The 13,059-nt window shown below is 40.6% G+C and overlaps 1 protein-coding gene across 1 annotated transcript in view; it reads right to left on the bottom strand.

Annotated features, from left to right (window-relative positions):
• dlg2 (discs, large homolog 2 (Drosophila)) overlaps positions 1-13,059 on the bottom strand; it is a 208,278-nt gene that overhangs the window by 166,124 nt on the left and 29,095 nt on the right. The window contains 1 exon segment of the mRNA XM_030747140.1: positions 2,442-2,578. Coding sequence (XP_030603000.1) covers positions 2,442-2,578 — 137 coding nt within the window.

The following is a 13,059-nucleotide window of genomic DNA, read 5'->3' as shown; positions in this document are numbered from 1 at the left end:
GGATCATCAATGGACTCCACAAACCTTGTCCCAAGACAGGATGGCAACGTGTACAGGTGCAGCAGCTTAATGCTACCTAAAACAATAGAAGGTTGGATGGTTTTTAAACTAGTACTGATACAAGAGCTCAGCGGTGCATCAAAGTACCTCCTACAGTAAAAAACAACTGCTACACATCAGAATATTGGCACAAAGTTTCCTATTAAGGAATTCCAAAGGAGACAGCAAGCACATCAGCTTCTCCATGGATTGCTACACCGAGCAGCAGACCTCACAGGCAGCAGAGAGAGTATAATCAAAAGCAAGGATGCTGGTCTGGTTGCCAGGCTAAGCTAACAGAACCCCGACAAGCCCACCACTACCCAGCCTTTTTGTCACAAATGCCAGGTGTCCTAGTAACAAAATGGACACGCTTAGGTTGGGCTTATGATCCCAAACAACTAAGTGATAGCTTTATGATGATTTTCACTAGCTCTGAAGCTAGCAGGCTAAACGATCCACTGAAGTGACTGTAATGAACACTTCAGTAAGAGCCGCGGAGGCAGCCTGTGTATCTGTGTGTACAACAGCTGCACACACACTGAGGACTGCACACCCAAACTGGAACTTGTTGTAATCAACTGCAGACCCTTTTAAACTTAGCACAATAAAATAGAAATTGTGTTTAGTCATTATTTCTTTGTTGTAACAATGCTTCTTGGCAATAAATCTTATACCTGTTTATTTCCCCTTAAATGGTACCAGATTTGTAAGGAAATGAGTTGAACAGCGAGCTGAGTATGTGAGCTGTGCCCATGAAAAACTTGCCAAATATCCTCTGCCAATGCCAAACATCTTATTCTGTATTTGACCCTCGTTTGGTGTTGTTTGTTCGATTGGATGATTGAAGTCTGAACATACAATTTATTCATTTAACAACAGGGGCCTCAGTAACATGTGAAAGAACCACACACAGACACAACAGCCTGCACCTCCTCATCATGCTGGTCACCAGATTGGTCACACACTGCTGTGGGATGGGCACCAGTATGGCAACCATGAAAACACATGAAAATACAATTTACAACCTGTAGACTGTAGTTTCACAAAATATCTGCCACACTGCTTGTATATTTTACCTGATCTTCTGGTTGGAGTGTTCAAATTGAGTTATTATTATAATGAATTCATGGTTTACTGAAATCATGAAGGTATGGTGGTGTGGTTTTGTGAAAAATCAAAACTCATATGTATCATTTTGGGAAAAAATATTAGTTTTGGTTATTTAATCAAGCAAAATGTTGATAGATTTGAAAACCTGCAGTTGGACCGACTTTCAAATAAAACATTTTAATCAGGGGATGCTTATTGGGGGGAATTTTGAGTCTGTGTAAAAAAAAAAAAGGCATTTTGGAAAAGAGCTCTTCATTTGGAAAAGCTCCCCATAGAGCCACAGAAGATATTATACAACTATTGTCACAGTCATAGACAGTATAGAAGATTGGCGTGGCTTCCAGGTCTGAAAAGAGACATCAGTGCCTTAAACCTGCATTTTTTAACAGTCATCAGCAGTGCTACGTGTGGTTACAAAATCTTCTGGTCATGCAGAAGTCTATGGAAAACAGCCCTCTGCCCTGACCTCTGTGAACACTTCCCTTCTGTGATTATGGACTGTCACTAGTGTCAGGTCATACTGAATACAACATTAAATATGTAAACTTTGGTCATTTTGTGTGAGAAAGGAGAATGATCCAGGGTATCTGTGCAGCCCTGGCTCATTTCATCCAGTTTCAAAACACTAAGACACCTACAGTGAAAATGCTTTTCTTGAGGCTTCATAACGGCATTTCACAGGTGATGTCAAGGTATTTATATACATCTTTGATACTGTCAGTGATCAAACTAGAATCTAGTTCTTGTCTGGACAGGTAATCTACCCTCTTTACACTGAGGACTCACATGATTTTTTTTTTTTTTACATACAGTACTATGAAAATCTTGTATGCACTTAAAAATATCTCATGTTCTCCTCAGTACACCTGCTTGAGTTAATTAAGGTATAGTTCTTGTTCCAAGCATTTTGGAAAACTTTTTATGGCTCTTACTGTGCTTTGTTCTACTGCACAATGAATATGGGACAATCAGATATCTCTCTAACATAATGAGCAGCATTTTCACATCTAGACATCAGAAGTGCCAGAACACTGTACAGTAGAACAGAACGCTGCTTGTCAAGAGTCACATTCAGGTGACTGCTCACGACAAACTATACATCTCCCTCAGCTTCTCAGTGGTCTCTTGAAAAAGCTTTTATCCCAATATTCAGCTTGCTATTGCTGTTAATGCTGCTCAGTTCAGCCTCTACCTGCTTCACTTTCTGAAAGGGTTCAACAGGCAGACACCCTTGTCATAAAAAGGCAGTTCTTTATCACAAGGACTAATACAGTGTGTCAGACACTCACCTCCTCCACTGGACAGGCAGGGTTTGGTATAGAAACACTTTTCTCCCACTTGTCCGCCATGTGGTTGACCTCCTCTAGCTTTTGTGCGCAGCTCTTCTGTGTGTTTAACAGAGTCACTTCATAGAACTCCTGGATATCTGTGAACATACGGATATTACATGATGTACTGTAGGCGCTGTTGACATTTGACTGCCTTGAGTGGATGGTCCCAATAATAAAGTTTTTGAGTTATCATGGAATATATGGATTTCTGCTGATGTTGATATTCAATTCAGTTCTATTTATATAGCACCAAATCACAGCAACAGTCACCTCAAGGTGCTTTATATTGTAAGATAAAGACCCTACAGTAAGAGAGAGAAGCCCTCAACAACTGGACAACCCCCTGTGAGCAAGTATTTGGTGACAGTGGGAAGGAAAAACTCCCTTTTAACAGGAAGAAACCTCCAGCAGAACCAGGCTCAGGGAGGGGGGTCATCTGCTGTGAGGGGAGAGAGACAGGACACAAGACACACTGTGGAAGAGAGACAGATTAATAATAACTAATGATTAAATATAGAGTGGGGTATAAATACAGAAAATGAAAAGAGGTGAGTGAAGAAGAAATGCTCAGTGCATCATGGGAACCCCCCAGCAGCCTAGGCCTATTGTAGCATAATAAAGGGAGGGTTCAGGGTCACCTGATCCAGCCCTAACTGGTTCCACAGAAGAGGGGCCTAAAGCTGAAGGTTCTGCCTCCCATTCTACTCTTAAGTATCCTAAGATCTTAACTAGTTTTTTTTTCAGGTTTTTCAGAAAAGACAAAAAAACTGAACCAAATATTGAAAATATGATGATTTAGGCGAAAATCAAACATTCTTTAAAAAGTGACTTAGGCCATTATTTTAAGAGGCTGATCATATTGATCTTGAAGTAAGTCACCAAAATTTGAGCCAGCATAATGAAAACAGCAGGGGTATTAAACAAATTAAACATTAGTATTTCCTCACTAAAGCCAAATGAAGAGAAAAAATATGAAACACCCTTTAAAATGTTGCAGTTTCATTATTTTAACATTATCATTCTATCAGTTCGAAGTGGTCTTAGAAGTACAATATATCACAATTATTTCTGGGACAACATATCATCTGCCTCCCATTCTGCATCACCACCTGGATGGGAAACTGCACCAAGCAGGACTTCATGGCCCTAAAAAGGGTGGTTCGTTCAGCTGAACGGACCATCAGAACCACCCTCCCCAGCCTGCAGGACATTTACACCAAGCAGTGCAGGCTGAGGGCCATGAAGATCCTAAAACAGCCCAGCCACCCCGGACACTCTCTCTTCTCCCTGCTCCCATCAGGCCGGCGTTACCGCTGCCTGAGGGCTAAGACTGAAAGGTTGAAGAAGAGTTTTTACCCACAAGCCATCCGTCTGCTCAACTCTGAGCCCTGAACTGGACTGTAAATGATTCTATTTTGTTTTGTTTGATTTGCACTATACCATCCACTTATTGACACAGCTACAATAACATGCCCTCATGTAAATATCAATGACTAGAATTTAATATTTTTACCCCTTATATATTTATTATTTTTTATCTTGTGTGCTGCGATATGTGAATCACTTATTTACTTACTTTATTTATATATTTTTACTGTTTACTTTTGGCTGCAGGCACAAAACACATTTCACTGTGCATTGTACTAACTGTGCATGTGACAACCATTATCTAATAAAAGTTGAGCATTTAGAAGACATGGAGAGATTGTACTAGAGTAGAAAAGTGGTTTACATGTTACTGTGAAGGGATGTTTCTTGGGCCTGAATATTAAACTGCTACTTGATGGAATGCATCCATATTACTTGCCAAGGGAATTCATCATTGCTGTTCCTGTTTGAATTCAGGTAGAATAAACATACTAATCAGCTGAAGCAGAGGTTATCCAAATGACTGCAGATGTGCTGAATGTGTCATGAAATGGACTGTGGCAGGCAGGTTGAGGACCCCAGTACAGGACTCAGGAAAAGCAGAACTTGATCTAATCAATGGCTTTTATTCACTGGAAACACAGGACAGAGCTGAACAGGGCCAGCAGAACAAAATACAAGACTCACTGGACCTAGGTATAACACAGACGGGAGCGCACACAGCGTCAGGAACTGGCAACAACGATGCAACAAAGAACAAGAGGAATCTGAGGTGATAAATACACAAGGGGCAAGGAGACAAGATGGAACAGCTGGGAAGGGCAGGTGCGCACAATGATACTAATGAGACAGGGTGTGAAGACCCACGCTGCCCTGTCTTCATTTTGGCCTGCAGGTCTCCTGCAAGCATTAGAGGGCTGGAGTGGCTCGTTTGCCAGTCAGTGACCTGGGCCCAGTGTGTGCCAGTGCTCTACATAAGTTCTCACAGATCAGTTGATGTGAGGCTCTCCTTGAGACACTACTTTGACAACATTGTATATACCTTTTTTTCTTTCCACTCATGCACTCACTGACACTATTGATTGTACTGACTACACATCATGATTAGTTTGAGTTCTGCTTTTGTTACAACTTTGAACAACTTCCTGGACATGCAGCTAAAGACTTTCACTGACATCTATTTCAACTCTACAACCACAAGGATAAATACAGAAACCATACCACAAACCTGGAATTATTGTAGATTTAAGCTCCTTCCCAAAGAAGCTGCAACAGGTTAAACACAGAACATTCTTAAACTTCAGAAAGCCCAACTTCATACTGAGAGAACAAATACATTTTTTAAAAGGTTTAGCCAACCAAAAATTTCAAGTTTACTCATAAGTAGCTACTTAAAGTTTTAGGTTGAGAAAAATTCAGATAGTGGTTTGGGGATCTGCTGGGGTAAATAAAGCCACTGCACATGTGTAGACATTAGTTAACAAAGCTTGTGAGTAATGCCATTTTACATTTCCAGCAAGTATTTATCTAGCCTTCAGAATTTGCCAAGATTTGTACATCTTGGGAAATGTTAAATAACTGTTATGAGCAGCAAATTTATAACCCATCTTTATTTATATTTTTGAAAGAGCCACGCAAATATTTGTGTGTGGGTTGAGTGTTTAATTATGTGTTTTTATATGATCAGTAGTCTAATTGAGTTACTTCTAAATTTGTCTGCCAAGTTCTGTTCGACTCTAACCTCAATACAACTTGCACTCTTTGGGAAAAGTGGTGATGTGCAAAAATTGGGGTTTGAAAAATTTTTCAATCCACTACTCAAGGATTTAAGACTTATAGAGCAGCAAGGTGTGTTTGTCAAAGCACTTAATTCACATTTGAGGGGAGCTGCCTTTTGTATATCTGCTGATAATCTTGCAGCTCAGCCACCAAAGCAACATTTCAGCCACTTTGAGTTTAGAACTGTTGAGCAACACAACTCTGTTTTAGATGAATTAAAGGAACTGACTGCGAACGTTACTCTGTGTTAAAAGTGAATGTGTCCTCAGTAAACACTTCTCTTACTTTCATCCTATAATTGGCTTCTCACCAGATATACTCAACGAGTTATTACTGAGGAATTGTCCCCTTTGAGGGGACCAAAGGAAAAGTTACTCGAGTCTTGATACTCTGAACAGTCGGATTAACTTCTCATAAAAGGACTCTGACAGAGTGAACAAGCCACAAAAAATTTCCAAGTCCAGCTTCTCAAAAGCAACAATAGGTGGAAATGGACATGAAAACTGAACTTTTCTGCAGTTGCTGCTGTTGATGATTGGTAATCTTATTCCAGAGAATGAAGTCGCTTGAGTTTTTTTGAAGCGCTTACAAAATATGCAGCAACTATCAAGTAGTTCCTGATTCAACCCTCTTCTTTAGTAACTGCACATTCTTTTGCACATTATAACATGTTAGCCATGATACCTTTGTTCAGTGTTTGTTTGTTTGTTTGTTTGTTTTACATGGCTGGGTTTGGATAATTGGTTCCTCAGTGTTCTAAACCTTTATAAGTTTGAGATATATATTAGAAGTTTCTTTTTTTTTTTACCTTACTGCTTGATTATAGTACAGCTGAAATATACAGTGCTGGTTCTGCACTTATGACGTATTATAATTAATTTTTTTTTAGCTATTACTGCTACATAGTGATTTCCCTTTTCATTCGCGATGAAAGAAGTTGGGTTTTCTCCTATTCACTTTACATGGCAGTGGATGACACTGGAATGGATGGCTAGAAATCGATTTTGACCCTGTGCTAACATTTTAACGTTTGATACTGACAGACCTTATAGAGATGGTAACTTTGTTTTACAGAAATGCTTTCAAATTTTGATATTAAAAGCCACTAGTTGAAAACTTTTTGCTGTCTTTTGATTGGAAGTTAGAAGTTTTCTAACTTCTTTCTAACCAGGTCACCGACTGATCAGAAGGTCAGCGGTTTGATTCCTGGCTGCTCCAGGCTGCATGCCAAAGTATCCTTGGACAAGATACTGAACCCCAAGTTTCTCTCCGATGCAAGTGTTGGAGTGTGAATGTGTGTGAATGTTAGATAATAAAAGCACATAGCTTAGTTAATCATGGAAGTGCTTGTATGAATGGGGTAAATGTAAACGTGTTGTATAAGCGCTTTGAGTGCTCAGACAGAGGAGAAAGGGCTATATAAGACCTAGTCCATTTACCATTTAAAATACTGCACAGTTTTTAATTGGATAAAAATGAAGGCAGCATTGTAAAAGATTTTTGAATATACTCAACTAATGGACAGTGAAGCTGAACTAACACTGCTGTCAAAATGTTTTCAATTTATATGAACAGTTTCCAGTTTGGTCAAATGTAGTAATTTAAATATCTTAAGTACATGAGGACATCTGAATAGCAATCACAAGTTTGAGAAATGTAAGATAACACTATGACTGAACTTCTTAACTTAAGCTGATGCAACACATTAGCTAGAGGTCTTCTCAACAAACCAGGGTTGTCCCTCATAATATGTTATATGCAGCTTATCTAATCCTTATCAATCTGACAAACAAAGACTTCAGTTTAAGTGGGTAAGAACAGGAACCTGTGAGCTTTTGTATCCCCGTGTAATTAGCAGGTCTCTGAAGTCTTGACCAATGCTTGCTGGTGGTACCTGAGTTCAGGCTAAGGATGGTGTTTTTGAGCTTTTGGCTCCTAAGTTGTGGAACTCGCTGCTATTGGACTTAAAATTGTGGACACTATTGATACCTTTAAGAAGAAGCCTAAGAACTACCTGTGCTTTTATTTAGTTCTATCCATTTAAACTGTTTTAATTGCTGTATCAATGCCTTTTCATTATATTTTATATTATACTGTGAAGAAGCATAATACAAAATAGAAGGCATGTGCCAAGTGCTTGACAACAACTTATGAATGACTGCATAATTTCTAACTTAATAAAAAGCTCCCAAAATAATATTATCCTTATAAGTGAGCTTTACATTATACATAATGTACATTATGTAACTTAAGGACATTTGTCCTTTCACCTCAGAAAAATACAAATATGGCCCACAGTCACATCAAAGTGCCCTATTTCAATCAAAGCGTCCTGAGCTGCCACAAGTCTACAGCATGACATGTTTTTGAGATGTTACCTCTGCATCACCTGTGAAAGTGCAATATTGAATTTTTTCCATTTAAATATTCATATATTACCTGAAACCCCCAACACAATAATATCAATATAGTATCATGCACTGCTTAAAACTGGAAGCCTGGTCCCTTCAGCAAGTTGAGCTTATCCATGTATAACTAATTTTATTCATGCAATGTGTACTGTTTAAAAAAATGTAAGTAACACTTTTTGATCCGAGTTTAGCATCAAGTCAGTTAAAATTCTGGGATGACGATGTGGTCGGTTAAGTAGCAGAGGGGTTATTAATCAGTTTCAGCTGCTTTGGTGATAATGAAATTAACCAGGGGGGACAACCCCCAAAACAAGAATGGCTTAATAGGTGGAGGACACTCACATTTTCCCTCCTCATCTTTTCTGACTGTTTTTCACTAGTTCTGCATTTGTTTAGGGTCAGTGTCACTGCTGGTAGCATGAGGCCATACCTGGACCCTACAGAGGCTGCACAGGTAGTGCAACTCCTCCAGGATGGCACATCAATACGTGCCATTGGCAGAAGGTTTGCTGTGTCTCCCAGCACAGTCTCAGAGCATGGAGGAGATTCCAGGAGACAGGCAGGTACTCTAGGAGAGCTGGACAGGGCCGTAGAAGGTCCTTAACCCATCAGCAGGACCGGGATCTGCTCCTTTGTGCAGGAGGAACAGGATGAGCACTCAGAGAGCTCTAACAGAAGACCCTCGAGCAGCCACTGGTGTGAATTTCTCTGACCAAACAATCAGAAACAGATTCCTGAGGGCCCCATGCTCTAGTGGAACCTGTGTTCAGAAACAGACTTCATGAGGGTGGCCTGAGACCTGATGGCTTCTGGTGGGCCCTGTGCTCACTGCCAGCATCGTGGAGCTAAATGACATCTGCCATAGAATATCAAAACTGGCAGGTCCACCACTGGTGCCCTGTGCTTTTCATAGAGACTTGAGAGCAGGTTCACCCTGTCCAGATGTGAGAGACCTGAAAGGGTCCGGACAAGCCGTGGAGAACGTTATGCTGCCTGTAACATTGTTCAGCATGACCGGTTTGGTGGGTCAGTGATGGTTCTGGGAGGCATATCGATGGAGGGACACACAGACCTCTGCAGGCTAGACAACAGCACCCTGACTATCATAAGGTATCGGAATGAAATCCTTGGACCCACTGTCAGACCGTATACTGGGTTCCTCCTGGCCTCATGTAGGAAGAGTATACAGGCAGTTCCTGGAGGATGAAGAAATTGCTACAGCTGACTGGTCCCCATGCTCACCTGACCTAAATCCAATAGAACACCTCTGGGACATCATGTTGTCTGATACCCGTGTAAGTGAGGAGATAGTGGTGTGGTATATGCTAAGACTAACAACAAACTCTACCCAAATGGCTTTCTCATTTAACTCGATCTCTGATGTTTAGTTATCAGTTCTGTGAACAATCATTATGTTTACTCATAATTCACTGACTGCCTGCAAGAAAATGTACACAGAAAAACTGTAGTCTTATCTCGTCAGGACTGCTGGCTGCGCTTGTGCAAATATTTTTTGTGATTTGCATGAATCACTGCTGCACTCTGTCTTCTGGAGCAATGGTCTCCTCAATGAACACCTGTTGGTGCACATCATTACACCATATATCACAAAGCATTTGCATTGTGTGAGTCAAGTGAGCTTTTTAACATTCAGTTGAAGTGTTTTGTTTTCAGAATGCAGACACATTTTTGACTGGTTAGTCATGTTTTGCCTAAGAATCATAGCCATAATAAATGATTTGCTACACCAGTCTAATGCCTTGGCTCTGCCCATAAAAGACACATTTACATTTAAATGGATGGTAATAAAAACAAACCATTAGTATTCACAACCAGACACAGCTTCATGTTTCTGTCTCCATCATAATTTCTTACTTAGAAATTATACATTAATTGGGCTAAAAACATTTCTTGGTGTATTTTTTTGTAAAACAAACAAAAGGGCCACAGTTGCATTTTTTTAATAATTCAAAGTACAGCAGGCTTTTATGGAAGCAGATGAATGCAGCACAATTTATGCAAATCCCTAAAAGCTCTTCAGGACAGTGAGTATAAGTCTCTATGTGGTATAAATCAGTTTTTGTTAGTTTTCACTTTAGTATTTTGAGGGAATGAAGTTTTAAAAAGATACAGTATATAAACAATACACATGATGCTGTTTTCAACCTTAGTTTTCACTTAAAGAATTTGATGTTCTGACTTTTACTTTTGTAAAGAATTCAAATTAAAAAGATCATCTGGCAGCATTGCTCACCTCAGTGTTAATTGGAGAAGTCCTGGTAAACACTCCCCTTTTATATAATCCAATGCACACCTAAACTATTAAAACCATCAACAACTCTTCATAAAGAGATCTTTGTGCAAAGCAGAACAGACAAAAATTGTGTCGAGAGGTTCAGTTTAACAAAAATTGTTGAGAGTAACTCGCATGTGCAGTAAAACCTCCTAGTTCTCCCGTCATGCTGCAGCACTGCGATCCGATAAAACAGTGTGCTGTGAGAGGACCAGATGCCAAACCAACAGCACGCCTAATCCTCAGACATAGAGGCCGCCTGTTCCCTTCAATACAGACAATGACCTTACACCCCCATGTAGCTGATTTCTAATTCAGCTCTCCTTTGAGTAATGTGCTTAACACAGTTAGCACTTCTTTCCAACGCTCCCTTTAACAAGCAAAGCTCCTTCCGTGAGACCATGAACTGCTACAGCAACTCAACAATCACAGTCATCTAGTTCTCATGCTTCCGTCTAATATCTGCACAGTCATGTCCCAGTGTACGTTTAGTGTCAGGTAAAACCAGGAAACAGCAGATCTGGAACAGCCTACTCAGTCTTTGTGCTGCTGAGCTGCTTTAAAGACACAGCTGGCATGCTATTTAAGGCACCATGAGCCAAGCAAAGCATGCCTGAGTCCAGCATGCACGTTATAAAGATCATCCAGCAGCAGTGCACATTGCAACACTGTGTGCAGTGAGCTACACAACTATACTGAACATGTTAAAACTGCAACTTAATAAGATTTTCATTATTATTTATTCTGTTAATTTGTCCAAAACACAGCTGCTGAACAGAGCAGAAAGTGAGTTCTTCATTCTGCTGTGAGCAAATCTGGTTCCCTATTTATTGGTCAAATTCTCAGACCCTTTTTTTTAAGCACCTACTGGACAAAACTAGTTTCTGTTAAAGTGTCCAGTGCCGCTCCAGCAGGTACACGTGTCGTGTCAGAGAGGGATAAAAATACTTTCTATCAAAACTGATATTTGTGATTTATATGTCTGTAATTTATATTTAATGCGTCAATCATAATTAATTAGCGGTCTGGATATTCTGACTGTTGATTACCACAAGAGTGTCAATGGTGAAGACATCAGTGGAAGTCTATATTTAATTTTATTTGTATATGATTAATCCATAGAAAAATCCTTATCATCAAAGTGAGGTTCATCCTTCTTCTTTGCGAGTCCCACCCAGAGGACTGACAAGCTTGGACAGCTGGATGTTTAACAACAGGTGTGGAATAATGCTGACCAATGAGAAACACAGCTAGGGTTATTCCCTTTTGACAAATAAATATGGTGGAGTTTGGAGATTAATAAGAATGAATTATTTCCATAGGGAAAATATCAGAGAACGGGGATGATGGCTGAGGCTTCGTAGCAGGACAGAACCACGGCTCCATGCAGAGAAATGTTAAATATGTCTGTTAGGACATGTGTCGGCACACCCTTTGAGTACGCAGCCTAGTATCTGGTCGGGGCCGGGAGCCTTTCCTGGATTAATTGATGCACACCACAGGGAAAGAAATTTACTTGAACTGGATGCTGTGGGCACAGCACCTATTCCTCAGGGTGTGAGGTGGTCTTTACTGCAGGTATGTTTTAAGAACCTCAAACCGTCCAAAGTAATTGTTTAATTGATTCAAGAAGTCAGTGCTGATATCACAGGACTGAGGAGCAGTCTTGTAGTCTGACAGTTTTTAGGCCATGCCACAGTCTCCTGGTGTCCCTGTGGTCCTGAAAATGCTTTTGTATTTTGTGCTCGTGGTCTTTTTCAGCCAGTCTGATTTCTTCAGCCTGGCTCTTGCTGTTCTGAGAGCAGATCTAAAAGCAGAGTCTCTCCCTTTCAGCAGGGCTCACATCTGAGTAGTCATCCACGGTTTCTCGCTCACCCTGGTTGTGATGCGTTTTGTGGTCTGGACATTCTATATGCATTCATAAATGTAGGTCGATGCAGTCTCGCCATGCTCCCCAGTGTCAGTATCCTGGTCCTGAATCCATACTCCATCTATTGTTGGTGTAAATACATAAACCTCCTCCCTGTGTTGTTCTGCTGCTCCTATCAGCCCGGTGTGTTGTTAGCCCTGCTAAAATAAAATGTGTTGTCTGTCACTGTGTCGTTCACTCAGGTCTCCCTGAACACAAATGCACAGCAGTCTCTCAGCCCCTGTTGAGATTTGAAGTTCAGCCTGATGTAGTTCAATATATTTTAGAGAGCAGGTGTTTGCCAGCAGAACTGATGGCAGCAGTGTTGTGCAGGAGTTGGCTTAGGGCAGGGTGACCCCTAACCCCACCCCTAGTTCCACCGCAGACTCCTTCCTTCTACTTCTCTCAGATGTGTTATGGAGTGTTGCTGCTGAGCAGCCCTCCCCCTGTGTGTGCAGCAGTTTTGAGATTTTTCACTAAATCCTCTTGTGTTTAAGTCCATGAAATCCATGCTGTGTGCTGTATATAATAACAGCTGATTGTGTCATGTTGTAGGGCTTTCTTTCACAAGGAACAGCATGTTTGTGTGTGTTTTCCTCTGTGTTTTCCTCTGTGCCGCATGGATTAAGGACCAGGATACTACACCAACAGGGGCGCCTCCATCTTTGGAAGATTGTGGAACATTTTCTGTCCATCCGAAGATTCTCTCTTTGGATGGATTCATGCTTGACTCATTGCGGATTAGGGGAGCAGCTAAAGCGTACTTCTGTGAGCTCAGGGACGTGGGGAATGCTGAACTTAGTGAGCTTAAACAAA

Source organism: Archocentrus centrarchus, chromosome 14 (assembly GCF_007364275.1).
Source record: "Archocentrus centrarchus isolate MPI-CPG fArcCen1 chromosome 14, fArcCen1, whole genome shotgun sequence".
NCBI lineage: Eukaryota > Metazoa > Chordata > Actinopteri > Cichliformes > Cichlidae > Archocentrus > Archocentrus centrarchus.
Note: the sequence above shows the minus strand (reverse complement) of the source record. Positions and strands in the feature narration are given on the sequence as shown.